The 12,278-nt window shown below is 49.7% G+C and overlaps 1 protein-coding gene across 2 annotated transcripts in view; it reads right to left on the reverse strand.

The window, feature by feature from the left end:
• Positions 1–1,509: 1,509 nt before the first annotated feature.
• Positions 1,510–12,278, reverse strand: part of GALNT14 (polypeptide N-acetylgalactosaminyltransferase 14) — a 229,178-nt gene continuing 218,409 nt past the window's right edge. The window contains exons 14-15 of one of the 2 annotated variants that reach the window (XM_012475536.2): positions 3,261–3,380; positions 1,510–2,095 (exon numbers count right to left, since the gene is read on the reverse strand). In XM_012475536.2, coding sequence (XP_012330959.1) covers positions 1,937–2,095; positions 3,261–3,380 — 279 coding nt within the window. In that variant the 3' untranslated portion in view covers positions 1,510–1,936. The remainder of the gene's footprint in view (positions 2,096–3,260; positions 3,381–12,278) is intronic. The other variant, XM_064364269.1, reaches the window with a different exon arrangement.

Below are 12,278 nucleotides of genomic sequence, written 5' to 3' on the forward strand. Positions count from 1 at the left end.
CATTCTTCTCTGCAGGCCTGGTTTCAACTGTGTGGACACAGAGCTTAGGAGCCATCAGAATGTCTTCTATAGATGGCTTTATTGACCATGGCCTCCCTTCCTTTTCCCAGTGTGGAGTGAAACTGCTTCAACAAGAAAGCCACATCCTAACTACAGAAGGGCACAAGGGCATTGCAGAAACAAACAGATCCAGCACCGGAGAAGCTCCTGGGGCTGCACACACTCGACTCTTTACTTTCCAAGTCTATAGCAGTCTGCAGTAATGGATTTTATAATGATGAGCTTGAACTAATTCCCATCACTGAAGGGCTTTCTGGATGAAGGGGAAATGGATACCTGCTTAGAATATAATAGTTCCTGTGGTTGGCAGATTCTGAAATGGCTCCCAGCAATCGCTGCCTCCTGACATTAATTCTTTCTCTTGAGTATGGGCTACACCTGATGCCTTGCTTCTCTAAAATAAAATATGCCAAAAGCAATGGCAAATAACTTATAACAGAGATGAGGGTATAAAAGACTGTGACTTCTGTCTTGGTGGCACACTTGCCATCCTGGCTTGCTTGCCTGGGTGAAGCAAGCGGTGATGCTGGAGAGTCCCACATGGCAGGGGACTGAGGGCAGCCTCTGGCCAACAGCCTGCAAGGAACCAAATCCTTCCAACAACTGCTGAGTGAGCTTGGAACAGATCCTGCTCCAGCTGAACCTTGAGATGATAGTGGCCCTGGCCAACACCTTAATGGTAGCCTTGTAAGACACCCTGAAGCAGAGGACCTCACTAAGATATGCCTGTAAGCTTGACCTGCAGAAGCCATGAGGGAATAGATGCCTGTTTCTTCAAGCTGCCAAATTTCAGGTTCATTTGTTATGCAGCAGTGGGTAACAAAGTCAGTTACCAAACAGCATGTAGGCAACTCACCTGGGCAGAGAAGGTATGGGCATATTTTGGGAGCTTCAAACAATATGGATTGGTTCTTCTCTTAAACCCTAGTCAGTAAGAATGGACAACCACCATAACCCATTCCCAGGGCACACCAGAACTCTGGGGATTTATTAGGGTGAGAAACTTCTATGCTAAAGGCCATAGGCCATAAAGCCCTAGCAGCCATAGAGACCATCTAGGGTAGTGTTTTTAACCAAGGAGTGGTGTCAGAATCAGCTGAGATGTCTGGACTCTACCCTGCACCTACTGAACCAGGATCTCCACAGGGGAGCCTAGAGCCTCCAAATTAGACAATTCCCTGGAATGAGGCAGGTGTGCATCACCAATAGAAACCCCTGATCTGATCCCACTCTCCCATAACCAGAAATGGTGGGCCAAAGGAGCTACATGTCACTTTAAGATACCACAGCTAGTTGGTGGCAGCCCAGGATAAGGGCACAGGTCTCCCATCTCCCTGTCTTCTTTGTCCACTCTGCCACAGATGCCTCCCCACCCCATGCCCCTATTCCATGAACAGCTCAGCTTAGCTCTGAGCCAACATAAGAAAAAAAGAGCAGGAGATGCCCAGAGACAACTTCTAAGGTTCTCTTTATTTGTTTTGAAAACAACCTCCATTCTTCATCTCTCAATGTAGTCCTGGCCTGGTGACAAAGAAGGCTTTTCTCTCTGACCTCCAGAGAGTGCTTCCTTCATAAGAAAAGGAAAAACAAACACTTCCCATTAGGTTTCTGTCTCCAGATACCAATCAGGGAAAGACTGGCAAGGACTGGAACATAACAGCCTTGAGAACATGTGGGATTTGTCTCTGAGCCCCATTGGCTTGTGATGTTTTCCTCTGTCCTCCCTGAGACAGTTGCTCCTATCCTGGGGTGCTCTGCCTCTACCTCCCAGTCCAGGATGTCCGGGGTGGTCACGGGCTGCTTGCTGCCCAGTTTCCAGTCTGTTCTGGTCCAGGGAAGCACCACCCCATGGCCCTTGCTGCTTCTGGCAGGGTCCTCAAGAGCTCACCATGTCCCAGTGCTGGCTCATGAGCGAGGACTCACATGGGTTGACGACAATTTCCTTGCCATTCTCGGTGCCATCACCGAACATATCTGTATCTAGGCAGAGATGGGATGCTATATGCTCAATGTGGGAACCAGTTTTGGTCCATTGCTGGGAAGACAAAGAGGAGAGTGAATGAACTAGGTGCCATCAGTAATATGGGAATTCTGGCATCATCAGAAAGGTGGATGCCTCATGTCTAGGGTCACTCAGAGACTTGATTTCATGGTTTTATGGAGCAGTAAAACTGCAACTAATTGTTCTGCCAGGTATTGTTGTTAGTTTCTTTTTTTAAATTGGATTAAAAAAAAGTTAAAAGCAAAATCAATATGTTTACTAGGAAAACTCATTAGGAGGCAATAACTTTCCAAGCAATAGCCCAGAAAACGTGAAGTGAGTTAGTCACAGGAGCAACCTGAGAAACGATCCACGCTTAGTATCTGCATGATGGCAAAGAAGTGGGGAAGAGCTGGGGGTGGTGGGAGCAGTGAGTGTGATGGCAGGAGGGGCCGGGGGCGCCTTGAAACTATGTGAGCACTCAAGGGGCCAGAGCAGAGAGGTGGGTCTCAGGTAGCAGGTTCTCACACTTGACCTTGCATGACAAAGGAGGGACTGGACACAGGGGAAGCACCCTGGAGCAGGCACTGAGTGCTTTGCTGCATAGAGACAGTCTCAGCTGCCCTGTGTAGTGGGCATCCTCAACCCTAATTCAGAGAGGAGGAAATGGACACTCAGAGAGGTCCAGTAATCTGCCACGGGTCACACAGCCAGTGAGCCATGAGGCATTAGAATCTTGCTCTCTTTAACACCAATACCCAGTTAGCAAGAAACTGAATGGAGACAACACTTTGCTGCTAGAGGAACTGGATATTTGGTGCATCCAGAATGCTAGGAACTTTGGGGGACATATTGCCAGAGCCCAGGGCCCTGAAGGCAAAGGCCAAGTCTTGCTCATCCTTGGAACCCTGAGATCCTTGTCTGGGATCCCAGGTGGGGAACGGAGCAATGACAGGACAGTAGAAGACGAGTGGGCATGGTATGGTCAGTGGAGGTCAATAGGCTTTCATGGGGCAGGCTGACCAGTGAGGGTGGAGGTGCCATTGCTGCTAGCATCACAGAGGGGATCCCAGGCAGCACTTTCCCTCCCTCTCCTGACCGCTCTTATCAAGTCTTCCTCTTCTAACAATCCTCTCTTTTCCTGGTCATGAGACTAAGCCCTAAACAGGCAGTCACATTATGGAGATGGCCACATCCCAGGGACCTGCTGAGCACTTACCTGTCTGTCATCTCCATTCTTGCAAAGGGCAAGAACCACTGGGGCGCCAGGGAACAAGGTGATGACCGACAGGCACAGCTCCTCCTGGAGGATCTGCTGGGTGTACGTGAAGGCCCACACCTGGGGAGAAGGAGACCAGGAAGGTTTGTTCAGGATCTAGGAAGCTAGCCACACCTAGGGGCGTGATTAGTACAGGCTGGTAAGAAGCACCAGAGGTCCCAGTAGACAATAATCATCAGGGTCACCTTGGAAAATGCTACTCAAGTGCAAGAGACTTGGAGGTCATATCTCTATGGAAATCTCCATCTCATACCCCATGAAGGGTCCTGGGCCATTCAGGCTGCCTCTGGGAGTCCTGAACAATTCTGGGATTTGGGCAGGAGCCTGAACAAAAACCCCAGCTGAGCTGTGTGGTCCACGTTTCTGTTTGGAGAAAACATCTCCAGGGGGTCTGTTCCAAACACCTGACTTGCAAGCATCCACATAGCAGGTCAACTCCCCACCCCTCCATACCACATATCTTTAGACTGTCCCCCATTCTTTGAAAGGGAGTCAGAGTCAGTGTCTAGAGCACATGAGAGTTATGACAAGAGGCAGATGGAAGGACAAATGGAACAAGTGTTCCAAGGGAATGGATGAAGAAGGGCCGAGGGAAAGAAGAAGGTTATGAGGATTCAAATTATTTCAGGAAGGTGCATGTGCCAGGAAAATAGATCTTTTGGCCCCTGAGCTCTTGCAGGAAGAGAAGCTGAGAAATGGGATTGACAAGCAGAGTTCTGCTGGCATCAGGAAGAAGGGTATGCTGTGTTGTTCATTATGAAAAATGATTCCAACATTTTCCCTCCAAAGTGCCAGAGATCACAGAAAAACTGTGGCTTATGAAGCCAGAAGCACTTCCCAGTACTTAATTCAGTGGGGCATAAAGTGCTGGTGTAATTGTCGTTGAAATGTGAACCTGGCCAAGAGCTTTTTTTTCTTCAGGTTGTAAAATAAGGATAACATTGACCCTTTGCCTCCTTCTGCGGGCAAAGAAGGTGATTCCTGAGTGGGGAAGCTGCAGAGGATGCTTTGAGGGCTGCATCTGTTTCCACTAAGTCACTGAACCAAGTTGACCTGAGCCTCTGGACCAGGTCACTCACTGGCTACTTCCTCTTGGCCCAAGAATGAAAAAGTCCACTTAGCAAGCCAGCCCCCCACTCCAAGACAAGGTGTTCCCCAGGCAGACATGGTGGTCATCTGCCTCTCATTCTGCACCTTCCCTACTGGTCCCAGGTCCTCTCCTGACCTCCATGGGCTACTGAACGTCTTTAATTGTTTTCTGGGACCTGGGTGGTTCCTCCTCCTCTCCGACAGGCTCAGGACCTTCTGCTGTCCTGAATGCGTCCACCCTGAGTCAACCTGACTTGCTGGACAATGATGCCTGGCTCTCTTGATCTGGGACCCACCAGCCTAGTGGGAAAGTGGCTCCTGCATAGGATTCTTTTGTACCTTTTCAAACTGCTGGTGTTGGGAGAAGACCTAGATCAGAACGTACTCCCTGGGGAGGGATGCAGATACAGATGAAGCAAGACTGTCCATGAGTCTTGTTCTTACAGCAGGGCAATAGGTCCATGGGTGTTATTTATACTATTTGACTTCTGTATCTACAGATATTTGAGATTTTCTGGCCAGGCACAGTGGTTCACACCTGTAATCCCTGCACTTTGGGAGGCCAAGGTGGGCGGATTATCTGAGGCCAGGAGTTCGAGACCAGCCTGACCAACATGGTGAAACCCTGTCTTTACTAAAAATACAAAAATTGGCCAGGCGTGGTGGCAGGCACCTGTAATCCCAGCTACTCGAGAGGCTGAGGCAGGAGAATCACTTGAACCCAGGAGGGAGAGGTTGCAGTGAGCCACTCCAGCCTGGGTATCAGAATAAGATTCCATCTCAAAAAAAAAAAGGAAAGAAATTTTCTATAATAAAAAGTCGTGAGATACATTCCTTGGGACATATCAAGAAGTTCTTCTCTGGCCTTGTGAACATCACACTCTACACATCCCATTTGCCTTTCTCCAGGATAAGCTGAAAGGGGAAAGAAGTCTGTCTGCACAGAGCTGGTGCAATGACCAGGCTGCTGCTGCTGCTGCTGCTGCTAATAAGAGCTGACATTTATTGAGTGCTGATGATGTGCCCAGCATTATCCTGACAACTTTACACAGATTGATTAATTTTCATAAGAATCCTATTAAGTAGGTACTACTATTACCCTCATTTTCTAGGTGATGAAACCAAGGCTCGGAGAGGCTATCCACAGTCATACACCAAGTGGCCCCCACACCAACTCTCTCCCGCAGCTCTGCTCTTGCTGATGCTGGAGAGTCAGGGCTGGCTCTGAGCTCTTTTAGACAGCTTTAATCCAGGGAGAAGACACCTGCCCCTGAGATTCCTCTTCCAGATTGTAAACATTAAAACCATAGATCAGCTCCTCCTTGACAGGGGAGAGTGGCAAGAGATTCTTCTTCTTGACCAGTTTCCAGTGACAACCTTTATGAAAAGATGAACAAAGGTTGTACTCCCTTATCAAGGTCTGGGGTGGGGCAGGCCAGACAGTAGCGCCCTCCCTCATATTTAGAGTAATTGGGCCGTGAGTATGAATGGAGACTCACACTCCTGATTCCACACCAGACCATCAGATACACACAGTGCTGGCTTCTAGCCTGAGCCACCCCTCCTTTTTCCTCCAACCTTGGCTGCATATCCAAGCGGAATCATCCCCCTCTAACCAGTCTCCCTTGGGCCTACTAGAGACACAGTCCACCCCTTGAGGACAAACCCAGGGATGAGATCCATGCAGGTTTTTTAATTAGGCTGGGGCCATCTGGGTGGGGAATTCTGAAGTCCTAAATATCCAGAATGTGACCTAGAAGGTGGGCCCCTGGGCATAGGCCCAGAATATTACTTGGCCTGTAGGGAGGAGAGAAAAGGCCCAAAAGGTCAAATCCAACGGCTGGGCTGCCAGGAAGCCATATGCCCTGAGGTCAGCAGAACTGACCTCAGATTTAGACTTCTCGCCATTCTCTGGAATGAGGCTAAGGAGACAGTCACTGATAGGGAAAGATGAAGTTCATTCCTTCTGTCCCATGACCTGACTATACAGTCTGTAGGGAACCACAACTTAGTATTTCAAAAATAAATCCTCCCGTTATCTTGCAATCACCATCGTACAATGACATTGTGTTTTTTTGTGTTAAAAGCATTAACTGATTAAATAGAAAAGCCTCTCCTGAGAGCTCACTTTGGCATTTCTTATTTTTTAATATCCTAGGGGCTTTGAAACTGGAAGTGCTGGAGGGGTGGGTGGGCAGTTCTTTTGACATCTTCGACCCTTGTTGTCCACAGGTGCCTTTCAGGAAGAAATGCATTTGGGCATCTGGTGCACCCCCAGACTGGGACCTGATGAAAACATCTCAAAGACCCCCAAGGGGAATGTGTGAACAGGCACAGACAATGAAGCCCTTATGCTAAGTGGACTTTCCATTAGCTGGTGTTTCCTGGCATTTCAATAATTTAGCGTCTCCATGTCCCAGAGAAGGGCTGATGTCTGGCCACATCTGGAAGAGGAGAGGAGGGAGGGGAAGCAGGAGACAGGAGCAAGCAGGAGGGAAGCAAGGAGAGGTTTTTCGGATTTCCATTCTGCAGCCTGTCAGACTTCCCAGAAAGGCTGTGATGAATGGGTTTATTACACGAATCCTGCAGTCAGAAACGGACTCCAGGAAGGCAGCAGTGGTTGCTCGGCAGGTCTGGCCTGGTGACTGCTGGGCCCTCTGCCGGTGGCTTCGTTTGGGGGCCTTGGCAAAAGCCTAGCTCATGACGGAGGTCCTGTGGCAGGCCAGGTCTCCCTAAGGGCTGAACAGGAAGGCTTCCACCACTGTTTCAGCACTGACTGAGTGGTTAAGTTACATATGAAAGACTGAAAGGGCCAGTGCCCTTATACAAAGGCTGGAATGTAACAAAAGCCCACCAAGAGTTTGCCTAGGCTTTTCCTGGGCCTTGAAGCATGACAAGATAATGGAGGAATGCTTAACAGGACCTGTTTAGGATGAAACACGTTTTACTGGGGGGTCTGAAGAAACTCCCCAGGCCTCCACAAACACGTTTTATTGGGGTCTGAAGGAACTCCCCAAACCTCGGTGATTTAGCAAGAGATAAGATAAGGGTAATCACCCCTGGCACCTGGACCCATCTAGATTAACTAAATTTACTGAGGCTCCAGAGGAAGGTCTTTAGGACTCAGACCTTAGTTATAGAGTAGAAGTTAATCACTTATGTCTTTGGATGAAGGCACACTTACATGTAGACAAATGGCTTAGAAGGTATCTAAGCTCTGGAAAACCGTAATTTTGAGTTGGTCTCGCGATAATTTCCAGGCCTTCTCCCTGTACCTGGTTACAGAAATAAATTTTCTTCTTTCCCAGTTCATCTGCATCTCGCTATTGGGCCATGAGAATAAGCAGCTCAACCCTCGGTTCAGTCTGGGAACCATCCCTCCTATCGGGAAGCTGTAGCTATGGAAGGGCAACCCAGAGACCGTCCTGGGGGTTGGTTGGTGTGGGTGGCTCTGCTCCTTCCACTGGGATAGGCCAGCTAGGGGCTGAGGAGGAGGGGATCGACTTGGCCAGACAGCCTTAAAACCTTCTGTGCTTGGAGGACATTTCTGGAGACAACCACTGTTGGTGGGAGCAGGGAGGGGCCAGGCAAGGGGTCAGCAGCCTTCTCTCTCTCTAGCAGATGTTCTGGCTACAGCTGTGGAAACTGAAATGCAGAGGGACCACAGCACACAGCCTGGAACTTCTGGTCTTGCACCAGATGGTGAAGCAGGGAGGAAAGATTTTCTTAAGAGGTAACTAAGAGGGCTGGGGTGAAGTGGCACATTCCTGTAATCCCAGCATTTAGGGAGGCCAAGGTGGGTGGATCACGAGGTTAGAAGTTCAAGACCAGCCTGACTAACATGGTGAAACTCTGTCTCTACTAAAAATACAAAAATTAGCTGGGTATGGTGGCACATGACTGTAATCCCAGCTACTCAGGAGGCTGAAGCGGGAAAATTGCTGGAACTCAGGAGATGGAGGTTGCAGTGAGCTGAGATCACATCATTGTACTTTAGTCTGGGCAAGAGAGCAAGACTCTGTCCCCCCATACCCACCCCAACGGCAAAAAAAGAGGCAGAAGGGAGGACGAGCCTGGGCCCAGGCAGAGGGGCTGGTCTTGGAATGGCCCAGGGCCCCCTCCTCTAGTAGGCAAGAAGCAATCAGCCCGGAGCAGCGGCTCTCAACCCTCCCCACCCAGCACACCTCTGGCAGTGTCTGCAGACATTTTTTGTTTCTATGGCTGGGTGAAGGAGTGTTACTGGCTGCCAGTGGGTGGGGCCAGGGATGCTGCTAAACATCCTATGCTGCACAGGACAGCCCCTCAACAAAGAAGGATCTGACCCTAATACCAATAATGCTGAGGGTGAGAAGCCCTAGGCTCATCTTAAGGGCTTGGGCTCTGCAGGGCCTGTATCTGAAGCATGCCCTGGCATTAGTCACATACCACCTGGGCAGTCTCTCCAAGCCTCCCTTACCCCATCTGTCAATACTCTCTCTCCAGGAGGCCTGACAGCACCAGGCATGGGCAGGGCAACGCTGCTGGTTTTGTTGTAATTAGACAGCCAAAGGGATGCCTGTTTGTAGGGAACTCTTTCAAGGGCCAGGGCTGGTGTTAAGTGCTTTACATTCACTGTCTATTTAATTCTGGTAGCCACCATGGTTCCCATTTTGTAGAAGGGGAGACTGAGGATCAAAGGGGTCAATGGTTTCTCTGGGCAATGCCTGAAGCAGACCCCAGGTTGATTCTGAACTTGGTCTCTCCTTGGTGAGGTGGGACCTGAGCCAAGAATCCAGGGCCTGGAACCTCCCTAGTCCATACTGGGTTCCTTCATGGTCCCTGAAACATGGCCTCGAAGCTCTCCCTTCAAACAAGGTGTCTAGAATGGATGAGCCTGAATTCAAATGAGTTGACCTCGTGATGCATCCGGCTCTCTGAAGCATCAGCTGTAGTGATTGTACCAGCTGTGACAACAGCCCAAGGGCACTGCGGGCCATGCTGGGGTCTGCCTCAGCCCCTCCCTGGTGGAGGCTCTCTCTCCAGAGGCAGCAGGATGACCTGGCGGGCTCCTAGACACACCACCTTCCATTGGAAACTTTGATGGATCCACTTTTGGGGTCTTTTATTTCTAGCCCATTCTGCCCTTTCCTCCCACGTGGTAAGATTACATTTATATGTGTAATTAATGCCCACACTCAGAACATTTTTTGTTGGGTCATGTTGTTGGACCCTGGGGTGATACCTGGGCTAGAATCCCCACAGAGCTGTCTGTTAACCTGTGGATCTGAGCGAATTCTACTCTGTACCATGCAGTTCCCCTGCATGTAAAATGAGGGTGACATCAGTCCCTACTGCAGAGGGTCACTGCAAGGAACAAATGGGTTAATACCTATCCCAGAGTGGTGCTTTCCATTAGCAATTGCTGTCTGCTGTGTTGACAATGGTGACAATGGGGAGCCAACAGGAAGAGAGATGACCCTTCAGATCTTCCTTTGGAATCCTGCCCAGGTGCTATGATGGAGGCAGGGATGGGGCCATTCCCAAGGCTGTGTTGAGAAAGCACAGGAAGGAAGGGTGGCATCGGGCCGGGAGGGTGGTGTGCGGGTAGCCTGTCCCACCAGCAGACTCAGGTTCACACCCCTCAAGGCACCAGTGCCTGTCCAGGTTAGGGGAGACTTTAACTTCACCTGCCACTCAGGGTACCCACCTTGCGTGCTCCACAGCCAGTAGCCCATACACTGGAAGACAGGAATGAGGACAAGCTAAAAACATATTTTATATTTTCCTTTTCTTTAAATTGGGATGGAAACTAGATTGGTGCACCTGTATTCTTTCTACCTTTCACAAATATTTTTCTAGAGAGTCCAATAAAGTTAAGAGGACACTTGTTAACCTGGAGACGTCTCAGGCTTCACATGTTTACAAACGGAATGATGTATTTCTCTCGCATTTCACCTAAGGCATCAGTTTTCCGACACCTTCAATACACACTCAGATTAAACATTTTGCTCCCAAGGTTGACAAGCCAGCCAAGAGAGGAGGGAAGGCAGGGTGAGGAATGGATAAGACTGGGGGTGGAGTACCATCAGGAGCCCGTGTCAGAGCCAGAGGACAAAACAGTCCCCTTTCAACAATGAGGACGCCCCAGTGCCTGTGGCTCACCCACCTGCAGAGACCATGGACAGCTAAAGCTGAACTCCGCCCCCAGTTCCCATTCTCTGGTGCTTTTACTCCACAGTTAAGGACCCTAGAGTCTCCAATCCAAAAGGCCCAGGCCTTATTTAAAAACCTGCATAGATCTTATCCCTGGGTTCATACATGGTCCTGTATCTGCAGTCAGTTACTTAACCTGGGACCTTGCTTCTTCACCTTTGACCTTTTCCTCTGAGAAAAGACTATGTCCCTAGTACACACCCCCAGGCCTGAGGGAGACCATTTAGCGAGGAGTGACCCAGCTTGGATATGCAGCCAGGATGTGAAGAAAACGGGGCAGGCAAGGTAGGAAGCCAGCACCAGCTGTGTCCCACATCCTGGTGTGGAATCGGGAGTAGGAGCCTCCATTCACACTCTTATCACAATGCCCATTAACTCTCAGGGAGGGAATTACTCTCTGGCCTAGTCCATCCTAGACCCGTACATGGGGGTACCACCTTTGTTCATCTTTTCGTAAAGGTTGTCTTTGGAAACTGGCCAAGAAGAATCTCCTGCCACTCTCCCCTGTCAAGGTGGAACTGATCTATGGTTTTAATGTTTACAACCTAGAAGAGGTATTTCCGGGGCAGGTATCTTCTCCCCTGATTAAACTTGTCTAAAAGAGCTCAGAGCCAGCCCTGACTCTCCAGCAACAGCAAGGGCAGGCCATGATATGTGGCCAGATTCTCCGAATCCATCTTCACCCTTTTTGGTAGGATATGACTTTGGATAACCTCTCCAAGCCTTGGTTTCATCATTTTGGCCTCAGCCCCATCACTTAATAGGTTTTTATGTCACCTCCCTGATATGGCCTCTCAGGGACAAAAGAAGTGGGAACAGAGAAGGCCAAACAAACCATGTTTGGGCGTTTGAGGGGCAGATGTGACTCCCTCTGGATAGGCCAAGAGGCAGAACAAGTAGGAGGACAGAGGGGAAGAGGTGATGGGGGCAAAACAGCCATAAGAGGAGAGAAGGCAACAAAGCCCAGTGTTGGCAGAAAGGGTTGGGAAGTGGGAAGACAGAGAACACTGAAAAGAGGAGAAAGGTCATATAAGTCAGTCCTATGCTAATGTATACTAGACACACACATACACACACACATACGCATACACACTCAGGGATATTATCTTAGCTGGCATAGACATGTGGGTTTCTATCAGTCCCATGTTGGTTTAACACCTCCAGATTACTTGGAAATGTATCTGAGTCACGCCATGGGCCCTGGAGGGCAGGGTGTCATCCCACCCAGCTTCAGGCCACCTTGCACCCCAGCAGGAGGGGTCTCTGGGTTGTGGTACAGTCTGTGAAGTGAACTGAGCATTGTCCTGCCTCAGAGTATTCCCCTAGTCCCCCTATATTCACACTGTGGTGACACCAACCCAGTTCTCTCCGAGGTAGAGAGGAGGGGCAGCTCAGTACCATCTTCCAGAGAAGATGCTTTGCTCACGCACAGGCCATGCCCAGGATGAGTGTGGGCTGCTCGCAGAAGACTGCTGTTCCTCCCTTTTTCACATGATAGGAGGGTCAGCTGGGAAGGGCACTATTACCCTCTGATCAAATAAAGGCCTGACAACTCTCCTCAGGGCCAGGACATTGCAGGGCCCCTGTGTGAGGCCCATAGGGACCTGGCTCCTTTCCTCGCACTTCCTTATGCAGTCAAAGGTGTCAGGTACCGGCAAAGCCTTCTGTTCTGCTGGA

This window comes from Aotus nancymaae, unplaced genomic scaffold (genome assembly GCF_030222135.1).
Source record: "Aotus nancymaae isolate 86718 unplaced genomic scaffold, 86718_ANA_hifiasm-v0.15.2.pri h1tg000057l, whole genome shotgun sequence".
Lineage (NCBI taxonomy): Eukaryota > Metazoa > Chordata > Mammalia > Primates > Aotidae > Aotus > Aotus nancymaae.